This window comes from Pinus tabuliformis, chromosome X (assembly GCF_031772625.1).
Source record: "Pinus tabuliformis cultivar Carrire ecotype Pingquan chromosome X, CPIR1, whole genome shotgun sequence".
NCBI classification, from domain to species: Eukaryota; Viridiplantae; Streptophyta; class Pinopsida; order Pinales; family Pinaceae; genus Pinus; species Pinus tabuliformis.
In genome coordinates, this window is record NC_142308.1 from 1,145,029,189 (window position 1) to 1,145,054,493 (window position 25,305).

The 25,305-nt window shown below is 37.8% G+C and overlaps 1 protein-coding gene across 4 annotated transcripts in view; it reads left to right on the top strand.

Moving 5' to 3' along the window:
- The window catches only part of LOC149143923 (uncharacterized), a 289,497-nt gene extending 264,684 nt beyond the window's left edge, over window positions 1-24,813 (top strand). For all 4 annotated transcript variants that reach the window (XM_089446412.1, XM_089446413.1, XM_089446414.1 and 1 more), the window contains exons 22-26: window positions 18,930-19,016; window positions 19,156-19,261; window positions 19,421-19,566; window positions 19,686-19,778; window positions 24,420-24,813. In XM_089446412.1, the coding sequence (XP_089302538.1) occupies window positions 18,930-19,016; window positions 19,156-19,261; window positions 19,421-19,566; window positions 19,686-19,778; window positions 24,420-24,557 (570 nt within the window). In that variant the 3' untranslated portion in view covers window positions 24,558-24,813. The remainder of the gene's footprint in view (window positions 1-18,929; window positions 19,017-19,155; window positions 19,262-19,420; window positions 19,567-19,685; window positions 19,779-24,419) is intronic.
- Window positions 24,814-25,305: the final 492 nt, after the last annotated feature.

The following is a 25,305-nucleotide window of genomic DNA, read 5'->3' on the forward strand; positions in this document are numbered from 1 at the left end:
TAGGGCTCCGACCCTATCTTACCAAGGCACCAACCTTGAATTTAGGAGCACCAACTCCAAGGACACCAATCCTTCCAATTCTGAGGCACCAACCCCAAGGGCTTTGACCATATAGATTTACTTTGTCAAGAAATGTTTGATTGTAATATACTGCTTCCAAGGACTTCTTTACAAAATCTTGTCCTTGTAGTCTTTGCAACAGGTCGTTGTCTGCATTATGGCTTCACTTCGGGTCCGAACCTTCCAAGATGAATCAGGTCAAAAGATTGTCCTCCCGCTCTGTCTTCTGCTTCCTTCTTTGCTCGACCTTCGGCTTTTGCTGCACCTTTTTTGTCTGCTAGACCTTCGGCTTCTTGACCTTCGACTTCCTCTGTCTCTTCAAGTTCATGAGTTGTGAAATTTTTAATTCTTCTCTGTGCCTGATGCCCGATCGATGCTAGAAGTGAAGTGTTTTAACTCGTTTTTATACGAGTTTCACCAATAACTGAGAGACACGTTCATTGGAGGAGGCCGACTTGTTTATTTACGGAGAAACTAGAGAGGCTATAACCATATTATAATAGAAGTCTGGCGGTCCCCACATACCACGTCACTGCTAATCGCAATCGCAACTTTCAGAGGTTTCTTACTACAATATATCGGAGAGGCCCTTTTTAATATTCATCCAAGGCCCACATGGAGGTCCCACATGCCACATTATTAATCGCAATCGCAATTTTCCGAAATCCCGTAATCGCAAATTTTGGAGGTCTCTTACAAGCATGCTCATAACATAGCCGATTGCCTTATTGCTGACGGAGTGGATGTGATATAATATTAAACAATCGTTAATAAATCCGTCGAGTCCACAACCTTTATCGCAATCGGCGGTTTGGCCGTGTCAATCCTTAAGACTTGCGATATGACTCCCGACGAGGCAGATGTGATATTACATAAAGGTGTATTCTAATGGAGCTGTCGGGTCCACATATTATATCACAATCGATGTTTTAACATTACATCCCTTTAAGTCTTGTGATATGAAAGTTCCGATATGATGGATGCGATGTTTCTTTAGGGCGTGTTATAATGGAGCGATCGGGTCCGCACCTTATATCGCAATCGGGGTTTTAATGTGACAATAGCTTTAAAAGGACTTGCGATTATGCGACGGATGCGATATTGTATAGGGTTGTTACCATAAACTGTTTCGGGTCCGTAGTAATATTGCAATCAGGGTTTTACGCAGTGACAACCCTTTAAGACTCGCGATATGAAACTTCCGATGCGACGAATGCGATATTTCTTTAAGGAGTATTGTAATGGTCCAGCAGGTCCGCAATACACATATTGCAATCGCAGGTTTTCAATGTGACACGTAATAAAGCCGTCGATATAATATACTGCTGCTATGTTAACTCCTCTCGGCTCTTCCTCTTGGGCATATGCGTTTTGAAGGTTTCCAACGACTTCTTCCTCTTACTCTTGGATTCTCGCTCTTGTGACTTCTCTGTGATTTCTTTTTACTCTTCCGCTCTTTTGATAGCTCTTCTTCCGATGAATTGTTCTTCTTTGCTCTTGTGGCTTATCTTCCTATGACCTTCGATAACTCTTCTTTGACTGCTCTTGTCCTTGACTTCAATGGATTCCTTGATGACTTGCCTCCTTGGCTTCTTGCTCCTGTTGCTTCACGGATCCGCTTCTCCTTGGCTTCACTTCATCAATTCGTATCCCAGAATATTGCCATATTGACCTCAATGACAATCTAGATCAACAATCTCCCCCTTTGTCATTGGTGGCAATATTCTTCTTCTCTCCCACTTTAACATCAATGGCAAAGGAGTGCACTAGGATTCCCCTTGTCGAACTATTCCCCTTGTCAAACTGCTCCCCTTGTCATGTGGAATCGATTTAGTGTGATGCTAAAGCAATAACCCCCATCTTTTGACGGAGATGTTCAAATGCTTCTTGAGGAAGAGGTTTGGTGAAAATATCTGCGATCTGTTCCTTAGTATTGATATATTCCAACTAGATGTTTTGTTCAACCAATTGTTCACGGAGAAAATGATACTTGATTGGTATATGTTTGGTCTTTGAATGCATCACTGGATTTTTAGTGAGACTGATAGCACTTGTGTTGTCACAATAGATGGTGATTGGCTGTTTAGTTTCTATGTTGACATCCTTCAAGGCTTCCTTCATCCATAGTATTTGTGTACAATAGTTAGTTGTGGCTATATATTCGGCTTCAGTGGTAGAGAGATATAAATGATTGTTTTTTGCTGAGCCAAGCTACTAGGCAATCTCCCATAAAAAATGCATTTCCACTGGTGCTTTTACAATCATCCATGCTTCCAGCCCAATCAACATCGGTATAAGCTGTCACTGTAGTATTTGTGATTTTGGGATACCAAAGACCAAAGTCAGGGTTCCTTTCAAGTATCTGAGAATTCTTTTCACAACCAACATGTGGGATTGCTTCGGAGCTGATTGAAATCTTCCTACCATGCCTGCATAATGTCGGGCCTTGTAGCAGTTAAGTATAAGAGAGCTCCAATTATTGACCTGTAAAGAGTTGCATCTACCGGGGGGGATTCATCATCTTTGCTTAATTTGCAGTTTGTGGTCATCGATGTGCTCATAGGTGCACATTCTTCCATTCCATATCTTTTAAGCATATCTTTGAGATATTTTGTTTGAGAGATAAACATGCCTGCTGTGGTTTGCGATACTTGTAGTCCAAGGAAGTAGGATAGCTCACCAATCATTGACATTTCAAATTCTTTTGACATATTTTGAGCAAACTCATGGCTCATTTCATCATTATTGCTAGCAAAAATCAGATCATCAACATATACAAGGGTGATTAGTAATTTATCCTCATCCATCTTCATGTAGAGATTACTTCTTGCCACCCTCTTTTTGAAGTTTTGTTGTTGTAGATAGTGATCAAATCTTGCGTACCACGCTTTAGGAGTTTGTTTCAAGCCGTATAATGCCTTTTTCAACTTACATACAAAGTCTTTTCCTTCTGCTAGATCAAAACGTTCTGGTTGCTTCATGTAGACTTCTTCTTTGAGTTCCCCATTTAGAAATGCAGATTTTACGTCCATTTGATAGACTTTGAATCCTTTTGAGCATGCAAATGCCAAGAACATCCTTATAGCTTCCATACGAGCTACTGGTGCAAAGGTTTCTTCAAAATCGATTCCTTCAATTTGTGAATAACCTTTACAGACTAGTCTTGCCTTATTTTTGATGATTTGTCCATCTTCATTCATTTTGTTTTTGAACACCCACTTAGTTCCAGTTATATTTTTATCATTTGGACGAGGTACTAGCTCCCATGTCTCATTTTTCTTGATTTGAGACATTTCTTCTTCCATGGCTTCCACCCAATGAGGATCCTTACTTGCTTGAGTAAAAGTTTTTGGTTCTATCATAGATAGGAGAGCAACATTATTTCTTTGTTGTACTTTTCATCCTTCTTCGGGTTTGTATTCCTTAATCTACATTGCCAATAATCTGCTCTTCCGGGTGATGTTTTTGGAGGAATTTCACTTTTGAAGGAGTTTGAGATGGTTCTTTTTCTTTTTCTTGATCTTCTTCTTCCTTTTCAGGTTCTTCTTCACTTTCTTCAATAAAGGGGTCAACTTCATGATCTTCAATTTTCTTTTCTGGAGGCCCTTGTAAGCTTTGCTTCTGGTAGAATGCCCAAGAAATATTCCTTCGTCAACCTAAGAATAAAATTTTCTTGGTGAGCCATCATTGATCTTTATGAAGCATTTGCTTCCAAAAATCCTGAAGTATTTACCGAAGTCGATCTTTCTTTCCATAATTCAGAAGGAGTCTTCTCATTATTTCGTCTTAGTTGAGTTCGATTCAAGGTATAAACTGCTGTCTTGACTGCTTCCTTACAAAATTTTGGCTGCAAGTCAGCGGCTAGTAACATAGTTCTTGCCATTTCTTGAACAGTTCAGTTTCTCCTTTCAACTACCCCATTTTGCTTAGGTGTTCTAACAACGGAGAGCTCTGTTTCGATTCCATGTTCTTTACAGAATTCATCAAATTCTTTTGATGTGAATTCTCCTCCTCTATCCGTTCTAAGACTTTTAATTTTGGAGTCCTTTTCATTTTATACAAGAGCTTTAAGATTCTTAAAACATTCAAATGCTTCAGATTTATATTTTATGAAATATACCCACATCATTCTAGTATAGTCATCAACAAATAAAGAAAAATACCTTTCTCCGTGGAGTGCTGGAGTTCTTGTTGGCCCACATAAATCTGCATGAATGATCTTTAGAGGTTTTGAAGTAGAGAACTCCTTAGTGTTGTGCTTGGTTCTAGTTTTCTTGCCATGTTGACATGGGCCACATACAACTTGATCTGGTTTGGACATCTTTGGAATGTCCCTTATTGCATTGATTTTACTAATATTGATCAAGTTATCAAAACTTGTATGCCCCATTTGTTTATGCCACAACCAACTCTCACTTGTTTGACTTAGATAACATTTATCTTCTTGAATTTTGTTCAGAATGTAGACGTTATCTGATGTTCTAACTCCTTTCGCCACAAGTTCTCATGAGCAAGAGTTCCTTATTTCACAATTTTTAGTGCTGAAGACAACATTATGTCCTTGATCACAGATTTGGCTAACACTTAAGAGATTGTGTTTGAGCCCATCTACCAACAAAGAATTTTGAGCCTTTCCTTTTCCATTAATAAGGGTAACGGTTCCTTTTCCAGCAATTTTGGTAGACCCACTCCCAAAGGATACATTTCCTTCCTTTTTGTTTAATGAGACAAACTTCCTTTTGTCACTTGTCATATGTCTGGAGCACCCACTATCCACAAACCAAAGATTTTCCTCATTGTGAGCACATAAAGCTAGACCACATTTATCCATATTGGGATTTTCATCTTTTGCTTCTCTACTTTTGAGGGGGCAATTTTGTTCGCTATGTCCATTATCATTACATAATGAGCAAATTGGATCAAATTTGGCCAAAGGATCAAACGAGTTGAAGGTCTTGATTTGTCCTTTCCCTTTGAGACTACATGGTTTGTTTGTTTGATCCTTCAATCTTGGTGCTTCATTCTTACGAGCCATGCAATGTTTAGCTTGATGACCAAATTTTTTACAATAATAACAATGTCAAAGAAAAATAGTTTGGTCACTGTTATAATTGCCATGATTTGAATAAACCTTCTTTCTTGGAGTTTCTCTTTCTTCATTCTTTGGATTTGAGTTGGGCCTTTGATGAGATGATTTTTCTTCTTTTGGATTGCTACAAAGTACGTCGGCATAGCTTCTTGTATTATCCTTAGCACTTGATGAAAAATCGATCTCAGACTTGTCACTTTGAGATTTTTGAGTGTTGAGAATGTGATCAAGTGTTTGAGAACTTTGCCAAATTCTTTTGATTTGTTCCACTTCCTTTTTGAGAGATACTATTTCAGCTTCATGTCTTTCACATATAATGTCCTCCCTTCTTTTAGCTTCCTCTTTGTCTGTTTTAAGAGAGATAACCTTCTTTCGTAACTCCTCATTTTCTTCAATGGTACTTATCAGTAATTCATTTGTATCTTCTTCGTTTTCCTGTCTTGGTTCATCATCTTCAGTGAATGCCATAAATAGTACTTCCTTGCTTCCAGCATAGTCATTCTCTTCATCTGATTCATCATTACTTTCTTTGTGATGGAAGATATCTTTGGATGATTTCTTCTTGATGACCACATATTCATCCTCATCAGATTCATCTTGTTTAGAGAGGAAATTCTTCTTCCTAAATCCTTTCTTTTTGTATATCCTTCCTTCCTCATTATCACTGTCATGCTTATGAGGACATTTTGCATTGTAATGACCTATTCTTCCACAGTTGAAACAAATAAGAGGATGCTTACCTTTTAGCTTGGATTCTTTCTTTAGTCTTCGTACAAATTGCACCAAGTCATATTCAACGTTGGAGTCATCACTGTTGGTATTCCATCCTTTTCCCTTTTTTGATTTTGAGGCCTTGAATGCTGCATCTTTGGAACTTGGGATTCCTTTTCTCATCTCATAGGCAAGTGAGGATTCCATGAAGTTCATCCATTTTGAGAGTGTCTAGTTCCTTCATTTCTTCTATAGCACTTATTTTGGAGTCAAATCTGTCTGGGAGAGATCTTAAGACCTTTTGAACAACAATGCTTTCTTCAATCTTTTCTCCCAATCCTTTAAGAGAGTTGACTACTTCAGCTACTCGGAGGAAGTATGATGCAATATCTTCTTCATCATCCATTTTCAGACTTTCAAACTGCCTCCTATGAGTTTGAAGCTTTGCCTTCTTAACCTTGGAGTCCCCATCATATAAGCTAACCAGCTTATCCCATACTTCTTTGGCCGAGTCACAATTCAAGACTTTCGTAAACTCAGAAGCAGTGATTCCACCGATAATGGAATTTAGAGCTTTGGCGTTTGCAATGTACACTTTCCTTTCATCTTGATTAGTAGGAACAGCGGGAGGGGCATTGTACCCATTGAAAACAGCGTTACAAACTTCAGGTCCAAGGGACATTAAATAGTAAGACGTTCTCTTTTTCCAAAACCCAAAATTAGTACCATCGAACAAGGGAAGCCTTCCTGTCATTTCTTGATTCTTCATTGTAACTAAGAATCCTTCTTCCAGCTGTTAGGCTGATTCTGAAGAAGCTGGCTCTGATACCAATTGTTGGAAATATTGAGAGGGGGGTGAATCAATATTTCTTTTCAATTGTTATTATTACCAGTTTAGATTCTTTACAATTTTAATCAAAGAAATGATTTTATTAAATATAGAAAAATATTGAATACAATATCTGATGAATTTTTCCAAGCACCAACTTGGACTTTGATGAGGCTCCAACCTTTAGGGCTCCGACCCTATCTTACCAAGGGACCAACCTTGAATTTAGGAGCACCAACTTCAAGGACACCAATCCTTCCAATTCTGAGTCACTAACCCCAAGGGCTTCGGCCCTATAGATTTACTCTGTCAAGAAATGTTTGATTGTAATATACTGCTTCCAAGGACTTGTTTACAAAATCCTGTCCTGGTAGTCTTTGCAACAAGTCACTGTCTACGCTATGGCTTCACTTAGGGTCCGAACCTTCCAAGATCAATCAGGTCAAAAGATTGTCATCCTGCTCTGTCTTTTGCTTCCTTCTTCGCTCGGCCTTCGACTTTTGCTACACCTTTGTCGTCTGCTAGACCTTCGACTTGTCAACCTTCAGCTTCCTCTGTCTCTTCAAGTTCACGAGTTGTGAACTTTTTAATTCTTCTCTCTGCCTGATGCCCGATCGATGCTTAGAAGTGAAGCGTTTTAACTCGTTTTTATACGAGTTTTACCAATAACTGAGAGACATGTTTATTGGAGGAGGTTGACTTGTTTATTTATGGAGAAACTAGAGAGGCTATAACCATATTATAATAAAAGTATGGCGGTCCCCACCTGCCACCTCACTGCTAATCACAATCACAACTTTCAGAGGTTTCTTACTGCAATATATTGGAGAGGCCCTTTTTAATATTCATCCAAGGCCCACATGGAGGTCCCACATGCCACGTTATTAATTGCAATCGCAATTTTCCGAAATCTCGCAATTGCAAATTTTGGAGGTCTCTTACAAGCATGCTCATAACATAGTCGATTGCCCTATTGCCAACGGAGCGGATGTGATATAATATTAAACAATTGTTAATAAATCTGTCGGGTCCACAACCTTTATCGCAATTGGCAGTTTGGCTATGTCAATCTTTAAGACTTGCGATGTGAGTGTCGACGAGGCGGACGCGATATTACATAAAGGTGTATTCTAATGGAGTTGCAGGGTCCGCATATTATATCGCAATCGACGTTTTAACATTACATCCCTTTAAGTCTTGTGATATGAAAGTTCCGATACAATGGATGTGATGTTTCTTTAGGGCGTGTTATAATGGAGTGATTGGGTCCACACCTTATATCACAGTTGGGGTTTTAACGTGACAATAGTTTTAAAAGGACTTGCGATTATGCAGCCGATGCAATATTGTATAGGGTTGTTAGCATAACCTGATTCGGGTCCGTAGTAATATCACAATCAGGGTTTTACGCGGTGACAACCCTTTAAGACTTGCGATATGAAACTTCCGATTCGATGGATACGATATTTCTTTAAGGAGTATTGTAATGGTCTGACGGGTCCACAATACACATATCGCACTTGTAGGTTTTCAATGTGACACATAAGAAAGCCGTCGATATAATATACTGCTGATATGTTAACTCCTCTCATCTCTTCCTCTTGGGCATATGCGTTTTGAAGGGTTTCCAACGACTTCTTCCTCTTACTCTTGGATTCTCGCTCTTGTGACTTCTCTGTGATTTCTTTTTACTCTTCTGCTCTTCTGATAGCTCTTCTTTTGATGAAGTGTTCTTCTTTGCTCCTGTGGCTTATCTTCCTGTGACCTCCGATAACTCTTCTTTGACTGCTCTTGTTCTTGACTTCAATGGCTTCCTTGATGGCTTTCCTCCTTGGCTTCTTGCTCCTGTTGCTTCACGGATCTGCTTCTCCTTGGCTTCACATCATCATTTGGTATCCCAAAATATTGCCATATTGACATCAATGACAATCTAGATCAATAGGTAGGATGCATACTGGGTATAGTCTGTCAATCATGATAGGGAGAGATACACAACTTGTCATGAATGACAAAGATCATGCACACCCTATGGTGACAATAGGCGAGATCCACTTACCACAAAGGGTAAGGATCACACCAATCCTATTGTCCAAAGATACCTCAACCCCAAGAGCCCTCAATGCTCAATTCCTTCCTAGGGAGCTCAAACAAGGGGCAAGAGCTACACTCAGTGTTCTCGATCAACTGCGACCTTTACCTGGGAGGGTTGCATCAATCAGTCCAAGCTGCTCTCTGAAGACCAAGAACTTCCCTTTTAGTAAAGCCCTTGTGAGAATATCTGCTATCTGCTCATCTGTCGATATGTGATGGTCTTAAGGCTCCTCTATGTACCATGTCTTGAATGTAGTGGTATTTGATCTCAATGTGCTTGGACTTGTCATAAAATACAAGATTCTCTGCAATTCGGATCCCACTCTTGTTGTTGCAATATATCACAGTAGTATCTAAGACCTGCTCAAATAGCTCTCCAAAGAGCTTTCTCAACTAGACTACCTCACAACTAGCCATGCTAGCAACAATGTATTCTGCCTCAGCCGTGCTTAAAGATAAGACTCTCTGTTTCTTGGTCATCCAAGATATCATAGCGGATCCGAATCTAAAGTAGCACGTTGATTTGCTCTTCCTGCCAACAACGTTTCCAACCCAATCAACTTCAATATATCCATGCAGTGGTACATCTTAGGCGTAATATCTTAAACCAAGGTTAATAGTCCCATGCAAATATCTCAGAATGTGTTTGGCGACAACCCAATGTGCATGGATGGGATCAGTCATAAATTGACTCAAGGTGTTCACTGCAAAGCATATGTTTGGACGAGTGTTCACAAGGAACATCAATGCCCCAATCAGTTGTCTATACTCAAAAGGATTAGCTAGGTCTGGTTCGACAACATCTCCACACAACTTCTTGAAATTCATCTCCATCGGGGTGGCCAAGGATTTACACTCTGTCATTCCAAATCTCTCCAACAACTTCACAACATATTTTCCTTGAGATAGGAAAATCTCTTTAGTTTTCTACCGGACTTCTAATCCCAAGAAATAGTGCATCCAAGATCCTTCATTTCAAACTTAGAGGTCAACTCTCTCTTACATTCAATCATCAGGGGCTCACTACGTGTCAAGAATAGATCATTTAACATATAGAACTAAATCAAAGGCATAACTTGGACCACTTTGAAGTAGAGGTTGGGATCGACGCTGCTTCTTGTGAATCCATGCTCTACTAGGTAACTGTCAATATGGGCATACGATGCTCTGGGGGCATGCTTCAAACCATATAATGCTTTCTTCAACCTACAAACATATGTCTTTCGATCCTTCACTTCAAATCTTTGTGGCTGCTCAACGTAAACTTCTTTGTGTAACATGCCATGAAGGAATGCAGTCTTCATGTCCATCTGATGAAGAGACCATCCTTGACTAGCATCAAGGGCAATGATAGATCTAATGGTTGTATAGCGAGTAACGAGAGAAAATATGTCATCATAATCTTCTCCCTCTTTTTGGGAGAATCCTTGGGCCATGAACCTTGCCTTGTATTTCGCGATGCTTCCATCAACCCCATGATTGATTTTACATAGTTGTTTTGAGGTCACCAATGATTTTCCTTTTGGTCTTGGAATGACATCCCATACATCATACTTCATAATAGATTCATATTCTTTGGCCATAGTATCTTTCCTAACTTGTTCTTTCACAACTTCTTCAAAGGTAGGTGGCTGAGCTTGAATGATTGTACTCATGGCAAGAAGGTATCTTTGATATTGGCATGGATTCTTACTCTCTCTAAAAGTCCCTCTAGCGGGAATGTCTCTCTCAACATCCTGTAATGTATCTCGAAGCTACAATGGTCTTTTCCTAGTAAGAGGATCACTTGGAGGAGGATCCAAGGGCTCCATGGGATCATTAACAATGTCTCTCACAAATTCTGACACAGAAGGACCTTCTAAAATATACATATCATCATTTTTCTTCTCAGGAGGAGGAGGCAGAGGAAGGTCCCTTTCTTTTCCAAAGGCAACATTTTTATTGAATGTTACATCCCTGCTAATATCAACCTTCCTTTGACCAAGAATATATAGTCTAAATCCTTTAGAATCTTCACAATGCCCAACAAATGTACCTTTCCTTCCGGTGGCTTCCAACTTGTTCCTTTTGTCTTTCGACACATGGAAATATACGGGGCAACCAAATATCCTGAGATGCCCAATGTCGGGCTTGACACCTGTGAATACTTCTTCGGGAGTCTTGTTGTCCAATGCTTGATGAGGAACCCTATTTTGAACATATACCGTTGTATTTGTTGCTTCTCCCCAAAGGAACTTTGACAACTTTTGATCATGGAGCATAGCTCGGGCAACTTCCACAATAGACCTGTTCTTTCTCTCAACCACTCCATTTTGTTCGGGATTATAGGGCACAATAGTCTCCTTCTTGATACCTTCCTTCTTGCAAAAGTTTATGAACTCATTCGAAATGTACTCTCCTGTGTTTGTCAGATATGAAGACTTTAATTTTCTTCCTTGTTTGATTTTCAATCAAAGCCTTGAAGTCCTTGAACATATCAAAGGCCTCATCCTTATGCTTTAAGTAATATATCCATGTTTTCCTGGATAAATCATCAATGAAAGTTATGTAGTAGAGATGGCCACCAAGAGAATGCATGGGCATCAGTCCACATATGTCAGAATGAATGAGTTGGAGGATGTCATTAGTCTTATTTTTGCTAGAGGGGAATGGTCCCCTTGTCTAATTTCCACTGGCACATCCTAGACAAACTTCATCATGTTGAGCTTGAACATCATGGATTCGAGAGACCAACTTCTATAGTTTTGGAAGATCTTCATAATGTAGATTTGCCAATATTCGATGCCATAGCTCGCTTTGATGATTAGTGTCATGGACCATTGCTAGAAGGGGTTTTCTAGTAAAGAGTCCTTCTACTCTAGATCCCAATGTAAAGGCATCTTTCATTCGGGATTCTTTGGCTAGGTTAGGACTTTTCCTTTGATGAAGGCTACTCTCATCCTTTCTCTTCCAAGGCAGAAATAGATACTAAGTTCTTCTTTAGTTTTAGAACATACATCACTTCATGAAGAATAATGTATTCCCAAAGTTCAAATCAAATTTAACATATCCAAAGCCCTTTATAGGATATTCAGTATTGTCTCCAAGAATAATCTTCAAACTTGTCTCCCTCTCAACTAGATTTGAGAGGACCTCCTTGTATCAGAGAAGTGTCGAGAGGCCCCACTATCTACTAGCCAACTATCATATGAATATGGAGGAGAAGAACTAGAGAGGGAAGAAATGAGAATATATTTAGATTGACTAGTAGTTGCATTACTTTCATACCTGGAATTCCTTGACTTGTTTTGAGGATGATGGCCTTCTTCTTCTCGATCATATGGAGAATCTATTTCTTCTTCTATCATCTCTTCTTCTATTGAATCAACTATTGTTGAAGACGCAATTGTTGTTATTCCTTAACCTTGGATCATCCTTCCTTGCTCGGAAATCTTGAGCATAATGGCCAAACTTGTGACAATAATAACACTCAAATCATGTACATGTCTTTGTTCCTTTTTGATTTCCTTCTATTTGAGTCTCGGGGAGTTGGAGCAAACTTTCTTGAATTAGATGGACCTCCTCTTTTCTTCCTTTTCTTTCCTTGAGTGACAAGTGTTGATGGATCTCCTTCTTCCTTCTTTTGAATCTTACCTCTTGAAATCATCCTGGATTCTTCTTGAGTGCATTTTCCAACAAGCTCATCAAATGACGAGAAACTGTTGTTATTGCTTATGGTGGTAATCAAGATTTCCCAGATAGGAGGGAGACGTCTAAGGGTTACCAACACCAACTCCCTGTCAGGTACAACTTCCTCAACTCCAGGCAGTTGATCTCTAAGACAAGATATCCTCATGATATAGGATTGCACTTGTTCTCCTTTGTTCATTTCCGTATCTTTGAGTTGATCTTTCAAGGAGTTGATTTCATTCAAATTTTTGACTTCATATATGCCAACTAGCTTATCATACATATCCTTATATTTCTTCAAATTTCCAACATAGACAAGTAAATGATCTTGCAAATCATCAACAATAATTTTCTTTGCTTTTAACTCACCTTTCTTGTACTTGTTCTTGGCAGTAGCGGGAGCATTTTGCAGGGGCTTAGGAACTTTTCCTTTAATGTACTCCAAGACATCATTGTCATCCGATATCATTTCCAACCTTATCTTCCAAGTAACAAAATTTGATGAGTCTCCTAGCTTCTCAGTGTTGAGAAATATAGGGCAGCTAGATTTGGTGTGATTTCTCTCTACTTTGATAACTGCTTGTGATATTCCTTTCTTCAACTTGTAGTTCTTATTATTATTAGCTTCTTCTTTTCTTGATTATTATTGTTTTCTACTCATCAAACAACTACCAAACAGATGAAGATCAATAGAACACAATAGACACTAGATATAGGCTGCTAGCCAAGGCCAAAACCTCTCCTAGAGAGGAGAACCCACAAGTAATTCATCTCTTCTTATAGAATCTTTAAATGATGAATTCCAAAACCTTTAGACCAAAGACCAAGATCCCTCCAAGACCAAGTCAACCTTTCTCTTGGATGTACTTCTGCTTCAACAAAGTCAACTTATAGTCAAACTTCTCTAAGTCCTCAAATTTGGCCTCTGCAACACTTTTTCGCTTCTTTCTTCAGAGCTACAATTTTCGGCCTTCCTGCGATACCCGCAACTTCGCATGTGTGGGAGTAATATGGTAAAATAAGTCTTCTTCCTTCGCTTAGGGTCCTCCTTTCTCCTTAGTAACTTGACTTTCAAACTTGATCCTTATGACACCAAACTTCAGCTTCTTTAGATGATTGTAATTTCGGTCTTATAGCTGCAGTGTGTGCTCTAATTTCTTCGCACGTGTGAGATAATGTGGCCAAAAATCAGACTTCAAAACTTCGATCTTTCTTCCTTTTGTTCTCCTCTTCTTCGCTAGTCCTTTTTGTCCTTGTGTGTGCTCCAATGAACTTGATTGATTGTCTCTCCAAGTGAGGTCGAATGCTTCTTATATATACCCTTTCTATGAGGCTCGAATAGCCCTTAACGAGGCCGTCTTATCTCTGTAACCTGACTTGTTCTCTTGTAGGCCGACTTGGTCTTGGAGGGAGACTATGAAACTTTTTGACTCTAAATAAATTCTTTGACTTGATACAAAATGCCCAATAGGGTCTTAGTACATATGACAATGACTCTTTGACTTCTTTGACTCTATGACAAATCCTAGAAGCACACAATGGGTACTTGACCTAAAACGAATTGACCTTGAGCATGAAACCCGTGCTATAAAATAAGTTTAACAATAATAAATTTTCTTTTCTCTTTACATCAAATACATAAAATCAATAGTGCATAGAATATTATGATGATTGAACCTAGTTACATATTTCAACACTCAGCTTCCTTGAAGTATGAGGTAGTCATCTTGACCTATTTAGATAGATTCCTTCAACTTTTCCAAAGATGATTGTGTTGAAAATTGACAACTATGGGATGAATTTCCTTGAGTAAAATTGCATTTCGGACCTTTCTAAAGTGACTTTCTAAAAATAGAAAGTCATGTCTATCTTTGCAACCATGACTTTTCAAAAATAGTAAATCACTTTCCATCAATTCATAATCATAAATATACGATGGAAAATAACTTAACTTGTCCTTAATCGATCTTGATTGTTTAATTTTTAACTTAATCATCAATATTATTATTATTACTACTATTATCCTCTTTATGATATTATTATATTATTATTAAAAAGAAATTAAGTCTCTCAATCATGAGACTGAATCATGTCATATGTAACTCCCCTCAATTAATGCATATGTTACTCTCTCTCTCTCTCTCTCTCTCTCTCTCGTAATGGATTCATTCCTCTCTCTCTTTAATGCCTTTACCCACCTCTTAGACTCCATTACACGATTTAAGGACTTGTCATAAAAAGATTCCTCTTACACCTCTTTAATGCAAAGTTACACTTCTCTTCTAAATGCATAAGTTACACTCCTATTTTGGCATATGTGACTTCTCCTCAAGGCATAGGAGTTACTCCCTCATGAATTCGACCTCCTTGCTCTTCTTATATATTTGTGCCTCTCATCCTCACTTGACACACTTACTTGTGCTTGTGAGAGGAGATTTCGAACTTAAGAAAGAGAGAGTTGGAGAGTCTAGAGGAAGATTGAGAGAGAGAGAAAGAGTCTTGAAGAGCAAGACTAAATCTTGGAGAGCCAAAGTGATTTAGTGTTTGCATTAGCTACTGCTGTCGGAGATCTTCTTCAGATTTGGGTGAACTTCTTCATTCTCTCATTTTACTTTGTATCTCCGCTGAACAATTTATTTGTAATAGAAGAAGAATCTGGTTGTGTTTTCCCCTTGTGGGTTTTTCCCTGGCCATTGACCTAACTTCTCTGTGTCTCATTGAGTTCTTGGCTGTCTTCAATTGTGCATATGGTTTATATGGTTTATGTTCTATCTACAATTACTTAACTTATTCTGCAGCATAAAGAAGTTCCGGATTTAAGTGATTGTAACAGCATAGAGCATCGAAATTTCATTTCTCTAGCTATTGTCTCCTTTGGGCTTGTCCTTCACCTTAGCTCTAGTTCCATGTTAATTTTCCACTGTTCTAATGCTATTTCAATTACTTTAGCCGAAATAAATTCTTCAAAAAGCAATCTTTTCAGTGATAATTAATTCTTCCAATAATCAACAATAATCAAAGATGGAACAGTAAATGAAATGACAATTGGAGATAATCAAGAGCATCAACAAGAGACACAAATTTGGTCAAAGACTAGGGAAAAACCCCACAAGGGGGAAATCCTTTCAAATTCTTCTTCTTATTAGATTGTCATCAAATGTTCAACAAAGATTACAATAATCCAAATACATAAACAAGAGTCAAAATCTAGCTTTTGACTTGTCCAACAACACAACCAACCAAAATCTAAAACAAGAGCCAATAGTCAAATTTGGTCAAAGTCAACTGCAACAACAATAGCAAGTAGTCAATGCTCAACAATCCTCCAAATGAACTCGGTCAATAGTCAAAGAATGCGGCCTGCTTAGCTGGTCAAATTGCCACAAAAACAGTCCCAAAATTTCCTAGGGGTTAATTCCCCTTCCTAGAAGCTTGTTATGAATAAAATATATACAGAAATAATATAAATGACTGTAAATAATAACAATCATAAATAATAAATAATTAATTAATAATTAATGTTAAAGAGTCATGTCTCCAAGGACATGACCATTCGTGAATGGGTACCTACCTAGGTATATAATTGGGAACCTCAGTGGTAATCAAATCATTTCATATCTTCTTGTATGCATTGTTGATGTTCTATCGACAATTACTGTTAATGTTGATAAAACATTGAAGTAATTGTTGCAAGCATAGAACATACCATAAAAATTAACATGGTATCAGAGCTTTGGTGGAGAAAGGCCTCAACAGAGTGTTAAAATTTTGGGGTTGTTACAATCTTTACGTACAACATATTTAATTTTTACTCCTACATAAAGAATGCAAAGAATTCCATAAATTATGGTGGGCAGTAATTCTTGGTAAATATGTCTAATTACCAAAATATAAAGAATGCAAAGAATTCCATAAATTATGGTGGGTAGTAACTATTGGTAAATATGTCTAATTATTGAAATATAAAGTATATATCTGCTAATAGTAATTTTTGTTTGAACGCTCTTGAAGACTGTCAATATGAAATAAGGCATAATTGAAAGTCTATGATTCAAGCATATGTCTTTTGAAGTTAGTTTGCTCAAATAAGATTGGTTAAGACCCTCTTTCATAAACCTTAAGTGGCATTGGCAATAAAGAGGTGACAAGATTGAAGAGCTTTCAACTTGACATATTACTTGGTTCCTAGCTTGATAAAGGTTTCCATGCATAACATACTATAATGTGAGAACTAAGTTTAAATATTGATGACTTCTCGAATCATTGGAATGAGAGCTATGCATCATCACTACAATCTTGTTTGAAGTATCCTTTGTATTACATCATGCACCTTAAACTAGAGAGGGTCTGATTGTGCATAACAGGCACTGTGGCACCTTCATGAATTAAACAAGCTTAGGCTTGTGGTCTCCCTGATTGAGAAGGAGTAAGTTTTGTTAAATATTTTCTTTAACATGATTTTGATTTGGTATCCTGGATGTACAGGAAACAAAGGATTGCTAAAATCATTGCTGCTAGAATGGCTAGCTGTAAGACAGTGTATTTTGAAGAAGCTCTTTAGTGAGTTGTGTGCCATCATACATCTATATGTTGTTGGGAGGAGCATTGAGGCTCCCATGGATGGATGGTTAGGTTGCTGATATCCTCACAAAGCCTTAGGGAAGACAAAGTTCTTAGCCTTCAGAGAGCAACATTCCCTATATGGAGGGATCTTGATTAAGTTGAACATTGAGCTCTGGGAGCTCCTAGGGGCTCAGGGTACTACTTGGAGCTATATGAGCACAGGGTGAGTGTTTCACCTTTCCCTATGGAGTGCATACCCCAACATGTGAACATAGGGTGAGTGGTTCACCTTCTCACGTGGAGTAGGGTGAGTGGTTCACCTTCCCCTCTAGAGTACGCTATATGAGAACAGGATGAGTGGTCCACCTTCGCCTGTGGATACCCTAGCATACATGCTACCCTTGCTGCTTGAGACTCTTGGGAAGTACCACTCATCTGGCCAATGACTTGGGAAAAGTGGTTAGGGTTAAATTAGTACTACTGACGAACGCATTAGGTACTATTGTATTCCCTATGACTAGGATGCATGATGTTCAACAACTTGATAACTAAGATCATGCCTAGTAGGGGTTCTATCCCTGGACATAAGGACTTGCCTCTATCATTTTTGGTGGACATAAGGACTTGCCTCTGTCATTTTTGGTGTGGATAGTAGGGTCTTGTGACCCACCCTCTTTCAATTCTTTCTTAGTGGACTATGATATCAAATCTTCAGTAGAGATGAGACAAGTTGCAGAGATGGCACATGATGGACACAATGGCATAGAAGTGGATGGATGTTGACAGGTGGAATTCCTCCCTAGTTGAGAGGGAGTGTTAAAGAGTGCAACAGGGGGCTAATTCCCCTTCCTAGAAGCTTGTTATGAATAAAATATATATAGAAATAATAGAAATAACTATAAATAATAGCAATCATAAATAATGAATAACTAATAATTAGCATTGAAGAGTCATGTCTCCAAGCACATGACCATTCGTTAATGGGTACCTACCTAGGTATATAATTGGGACCCTTAGTTGTAATGAAATCATCTCATATCTTCTTGTATGTATTGTTGATATTCTATCTACAATTACTGTTAATGATGATAAGACATTGAAGTGATTGTTGCAAGCATAGAACATACTATAAAATTTAACAAATTGCAATCTTAGAATGCAACTTCCTGCAATCACAATTAGGTGCTTGAATCATTCACAGAATCAAACTGCAACTTATTTCAATGGCTGAAAATTTATGCATAATACAAGGAAATCAGTAGAACTAGGATAGTCTCAGATAGTCATTGCTGAATTATAGTTGTTGCATATATTCAATAGTTCAAACTGTATAATGTTTGTAGCAAAAGTTAGGACTATGTCTGCAAAAAAGTCACGAATTCTGTTTTGCCCCACAGGCTTCATACATTCTCTTCAAAGAAGCCTTCCTCTTTGGAACACACAGCATAACACGGAATTAGAAATACAGTAGGAAGAATTGCAAATATTTTCACAGGAAGATATTTCTTCCTCTGTTCTTAATTTTGTTCTGTGCTATCTACCTACGCCTGGGTTTTTGCATCTTTAATACTGCTGGCACAATAATTTCTCTTACAGTGCTTGAGGCCTACAAAAGAACGACATTTGTTAAAAATATCTTGATAGTCTAATCAAAGTTTTTAAAAATATCTTGGTAGTCTAATCAAAGTTTTTAAAAATATCTTGGTAGTCTAATCAAAGTTTCTTGTTCTAATACTTGTTATTTTGTTGGTGGTTGATTCCTATTATGAAAAACACTCCTCGCTTATTGTTATTTATTTCAGGATTTAAGCTTTTATATGTTTTTTGTGTTCATCTGAATGATTCTTTATGTAAATACTAACTAGTGACATGCTAAATTACTGACGATACAAATATTTGGCTGGAAATGAATTGCAGAGTCTTAAAAGGCTTATTGCATATGCGAGAAGCAGTGCTGAACTTTTAACTCGCCTTGTTGGAGGGGAGGTGCTGGAAGGGTGGAAGGTATTCTGATCAATGCGCTGATTTTATAATTCCTTATTTGCAATTATGTCTAGCAGTTGCATACATCAGTCTGTAATTTATTCTTTGAAGTTTTTTGAATGCTCCTTACTAATGTATTCGATATTTTCATTGTTTTCAGTCCTTGTTTCGTACACCTTTACAGTGCTATGATGCCTTGATTCTACTTCACAGAGATAAATTGGCCTATCCAAGTCAAATTTTGTTTAATGCTGATATTAAGCAAGGTTGGTCACTGACAACATTGGTCACATGTTTAGGAAAACATGTATACTATGGCCAGAGAGATTTCTCTTTTATAAAATATTTGCCCAGTTTTTTGTCATAATCCAAAGTGTTTCTTCTGGTTTATCTTGATTGAACATGGGTACATGAGTGCCATGCAGGATCACTGCCTGTGACCACCCAGGAAGCAAGCATGGATTTTTTCCCATATCTTTCCCCGTTGGTGATTAGGAAGGGATTTCAGGAAGCCAGGAACCACTTGCTAGTTGGCTTTGATCCAGTGAAATATTTCCTGCATGACCTGAAGGTTTCTGATATTTTTCCATACAATCTTTTAATAACACTCAAAATGTATGCAATGAAATTTTGGTTTTACTTATTCTCTTGTTTATTGCATTGCCTTACTGATTTGATGCAAATTTGCAGACTGACATGCCAAAAGTTTTTAATATCTGGCATGATGCTTTTGGAAGTGAGGTTATTGGCCTAACATGGAACAAGGAAGCTCCCTTTTCAAAGGTCTGGTAATTTTTTTCTTCAAATCTTATTGGAAAACAATGGCCAGAAAATAATGTTATTGTAAAATAATTTCCTTGAAGCCGAAGCCTTTTAAAGGTCTCATATTTTGATTCTGAGAACATTAGATTGTCGAAATAATTCTGAGAATGTAGCGTGTTTTATGTCAAAGGGCTGTAGGTACAACTAATTTCCTATGCGATAATAAACTTATTTGCAGAGTTTCCTGTTGTGATCAGTTTGTGACACCCTAGTTCAACATGACACATTTTCCAATTTGTAGATAGAAGCAATGAAATGGAATGAATCAGGTAAATAGATGTTCATCTCATTAGGTAATCTGATTTTTGTGGGCAGTTGTACCAGTCTGACATCACACTTGCTGGGAAGTCAGCCCAACTACAATCTTTTGCACTGGGCATGAGTTGATAATTTTTTTTGGTAAAAGGCTTTTTGCCATCTAGGAAATTTTCTCAATACAGTTTTCTCTGCTAGAGTTTAGAAATTTTTGTTAGCTTTCAAGGTTACTCCAAAAGTGTTTACACCGTGTTTAGGGTTGCTTCATGAGAGGTGGGGTACATGGTGTATGATCAGCCTTTGGATGATTTGTTATGGATTTACACATGAGAAATAGTCTGATGGATTTGAGGCTCTGTGTTGTCTCTGCACAACCTCCTGGAGAAAACTTCGGCCTTCTCTTTCTAACTCTCCGAGACTGAAAAAATTCCCCTGGACTCACTGTCTCTGCTTCCCTTCTGTAGCTCAAACTCTTCCGGCAACTGCTGCTGCTCTTTGGAAAATTGAACTACCCAAGGGAATCGATCTCAAGTGTGTGTCCTCCATCTACCCATCGACCTCTTCTTATAATCTCCAGTTGGGACGTGAACGATTAAGATTAAAACATAATCGAGGACTGAGATTATATCTGGATCGCTCTGTGTGAGTTTCTAGATGATTCACACCTTTCTCAATTAATACTAATTAATTAACTAGATTTACTAAGTTTAGACCTAGGAAATATTAAAAAATAGGCTAATAATCTAATTGAGACACTTCTAGGTGGAATTTACAGAAACGATTTCATGGTTATGGAGAACTCCTGTGTTTTAGCCTCTCCACAAAGTTTCGAGACTAGAACAACTTTGATGCTACAAAAACTGACAACTAGAGTCTATGATCCAATCATTGGAGGAAGTATGAGCATGCAACGGTTTACAAGTCTCCTTAGAAAAGTCTGTACCATTACTTTTAGGATGGTTTTGCTGCTTTTGCAGATTTTCAAATTTCAGATTAAGGCGTGCCAGTTTCTTATGGCATTTAATTTGAGGATGCCCTGGTTGATACAATACATACATGGTTTGTTTCCCAACTTCTTTCCTTGACACTTTGGTTGCTTTTGAGCTAAGAACCCATATTGCATCTTTTAGAATGCCTTTTATAATGTTGCCCTTGCTGTTTCCTTTTGTCTGCATGAGTCTTTTGCTTGGGATCAATCTTTCCAGATTATAACATTCTGTGTTTATCAGTCAAAATGCAATATATAAGCTTTTGAAACCCAAACTGGAGCATTATTACCAAGCGAATTCTTTGTAGAGCAATATTTGGAAACAAATACCTTGTATGGAACATGATGTTTATCGGGAGTGATTTGAATACACTGGCCTAACCCCTTTGTCGATGGCGGTTTCTGAGTCCTTGAATTGTACTGATAGGTCCTTGAGGTGAGCCAAGTAATTTTAATGCAATCAAATTCCTACGAATCCAGATGCATCTAGTTTCCAAGCAAATTGAAATAAATCATGCCTCATTAGGTTTGGGATTATCCTTGAAAGAGTGCTCCATCTATTTGTAGGAGATTCCTGCATTTGAATATTGAACTGCAGCTCACGTGCAACCTGGGTGCTATAAGACCTCAACCTTCATCTGACTTATTAAGCTGTTATTTCTTCTTATTGTCATTTGTAGTTTCCTTTTCATTACCCCTAGTGATTCACCACCTATGTTGCCAGGAAACATGGGTTCGGGGACGGATACGGGTGCGGGGACGGGGACAGGTACGTCATTTTTCGAAACAGGGTGCGTGGGTTCGTCGGGGGTATATTATAATATATATATATATATATATATATATATATATATATATATATAATGTAAATATTATATTTTATAAACTATAATATATATGAATTTGTATATTTTTCAACTTTAAACAAGAAAACTAAAATATTTATGATTTAAACTTTAAATATTTAAACATGCACATCATTGAACATTCAACATTCACAATGAAATTTCAAAATTTCTAGTTAGATATCAAGTGCAAATTGGAGTTTACATATTAATAAGAATCATGATATATGTCCATCGTCATACTACATTCAAAATTTGTCTTAAGGCATCTCCAAACAAGAATTGGGAAATTTTAAAATACTAAAATAAAAGTATCTAATAGTGAACAATGGCTTCCTCAAGCGATGTCATCAACATCACTCAGATCTTCAGTTAGCATGCTCTCCACGTAGGGATCACTCTCATCTTGAGGCTCTTGCTCATCCATAGCAATTGGAGGTAGCTCAATAAGGCCATCTGGTTGTATCTCCTCATCCACACACATAGCATCGTTTGTGTATTGGTCCCATCTCTTGAAAGGACCCTCGTATCCAGGGTCTTTTCGAGATATGAGACGAAGTGTGCTATGAACGTACACTAAGTTCTCTGCCTTCTTTGAGCCCAACATATTTCTCTTTACTAAATGGATAAAGGCATAAGTACTCCAATTCCTCTCACAAGATGAAGAACTAGCTACCTAGAATATTAGGGGAAGCCCATTAAATTAATTAAAAAATAAAATATAAAAACTAAAATGAACCCCAAAGAACCCAAAAGAACCTGATTTTGGGGTTCCAAGTACCCATCATCAGGGTTCTCCATACCTGTCAAGACAAAAGAACCCAATTTTTTTTAATGAAGAACCCAGTTCTTCATAGAAGAACCTGGTTCTTATGGGTTCTTCTCAGAAGCACCCGAACCCAAATCCGGTACTTGGGGACGAGAACCTGGGACGGGTTCGAGAACCCCACCCCCGGGTTCGGGAACCCATGCAACATAGTTCACCACAAGTTACAACTATGAATCACATCTTCCTTTCTTTGCTTCCACTTTTGGTAGTTACAACATGTAAACTTGAAATCTGTGTTTATAGACCCAACGATTAAATCTGAGAAAAATAATGCTTCAAAGAGAACATGCAAAACCAAGTACCACAACAAGAGTCCAATCAGGCATACAGAGTTTGAGGGTCGTGTTAGAAGGAAATGCAGAAATTGGACCAGAAAGACCGGTTGACCCAAAAATGGTTTTTTCGTTCAATTTTTCTTCCATCTCCCAGTTTTGGGGTTGACCAGTTCAATCAGTGAGAACATGCCCATATAACAATAAAATGTGTAGAAAAGATGCACTATAGTAAGGTCAGCTGCTACTCTCTGAATTGTTCAAACACGAGCAGTGATCTGAGCTACACCTGTAATTGTGCCAAACGCATGTCCAAAACTCCACTCAAAGTAAAATCATCCTGGGGCACAACTGATATCTGATTAGAAACTATCTTTCAGGAAGAGGTTTGAGGCATTGTTCGGGGTCCTTGCCTCGTAAAAAGGTTGCAAAATTATCCCAGCAAACATTACGTACAATAATACAAAGTGCATAAATAAACATCTATCCTTTGAATGAGAAATAAAATGCTGTAAATACAACCTCAATAAAGTGTCGTCAAACTCATAAATGGGGACATCCTCATTGGAGTTTGGACTGATAACTTCTGGAAGTCTGACGACGGTTCATGATCATCTTTGTAGCGATAAGGCACAAAATAACTCCAGCAGTGACCTTGATGAAGGACCTGTCAGTATTAGGGAGTCTAATCCCTTACCATTGATATCATATTGAAGTTAGAAGCGAGACATGAGAATTGATAAGAAACTTCACACAAAGGGCATAAGAAAGCTGAATACACAATATTATGCATGTATCCTTGTTTCCTAAATATGAAGTGTATATCAATGAATGAATGCACAAGAGTAATTATAATTGAGTACAATACTCTATATATATTCGTGTTAGACGTGGGTTACCTACCCTTAACCCTAATAATAGGGACAACTAGGATCACCTACTAATAACCAATGTGGTCACAAGCTGACCACTAAGGGTTACAATGTACATACATAACCCATACATGACTGAGGACTATAAAACACCCATATAAGGGCCAGAGGTCAAGATTACACATTCCACTAGCAACACCCATTGCTATCATGACTAGAAATTAGTAGACAACCATAGGATATCAAATTTAGTTTTTGAGTACACAAAAGCAGAGTGATACATGTGACATGCAAAACTTTTTATACAATTTGATGGCTTGAGCAAAGTCAAGATGTTTATGAGATTGTCAATTTCTCAGTTATTGATAAAACATCCAATAAAGCTTGACATACTTAAAGTATTGGATCATGTTTTAAGCTTGACATATTCTAGTAATGTTACATTTTTAATTACTGTGCCAAATCAAGAGCTTTCAGTTCGTGATGTTTATTGTTTATTAAATATCTTATTTGTATATGACAATAGAGTGTGTATGTGCAGGATGCGGCCCAAAAGAGAAAACGAAAAGAACCTGATCCAACAATTTTTGATGTGAGAAATATATTGGAGGAGGTTGCCAATATGGGTACTGGTCTTGTTAAGACTGTTCATCTTCTGAAATCCCCAAAGCATAACTAATGCTGTGGCATGCTCAGGCTAGGGTCGCAAATTTTATTTGATTACTGGCTTGTCTTGTCCTTGTCAAACTTTTGTTCGAATTTGGTATCCCAAGTCAACTTCACAATTTGTCATCTTAACTACTTCGTAGTTTTCACATGTGACAAGGAGGTCAGTTTTCATTTTCTGAATTTATTTGATGGAAAGATCTCATTTCTCCAGACAAGTCTTTACCACTTTAACCACACTAACTATATCTTAGATTCCCTTATATATGCCCTAGTATTACTCCTTGTATCCTAGTTTTTCCTATAGAGAGATTTTTTTGGGCTACAAGGGACCTCTTTCCTGTTTGGCCTAATTGGTTTTCTTTTGACATTGCTTCAAAACCTTCTGATTTCTTTATCCGTGTAGATCATTCCTAAGCTTGGCTACAATTCCTTTGAATTTATAGCCTTCATTTGGGCCCAAGGCTGTGCAAACTGCAAACTAGTGCTGACTGCTAGTAGATGGCTGGTAGTTGAATAGCCTATTGGGTGAGGTAGCCTCACGATTGAAGTGGTAAGAAGTGCAATTATCAACGGTTCTGGGTTATGACTTTTCAAATTGAACTGCCATTAGAAAAGTTATGATCTTGAGTATAACAATGATGTTGATACTGAAAATTATAATGCAATTTTGGGAGACTACGAGTGAGCATTGCAAATCTTCTGGATATGAATACAACAAATACCAACTAGTCTACTAAATTTCTTATCCTATGGTTTCT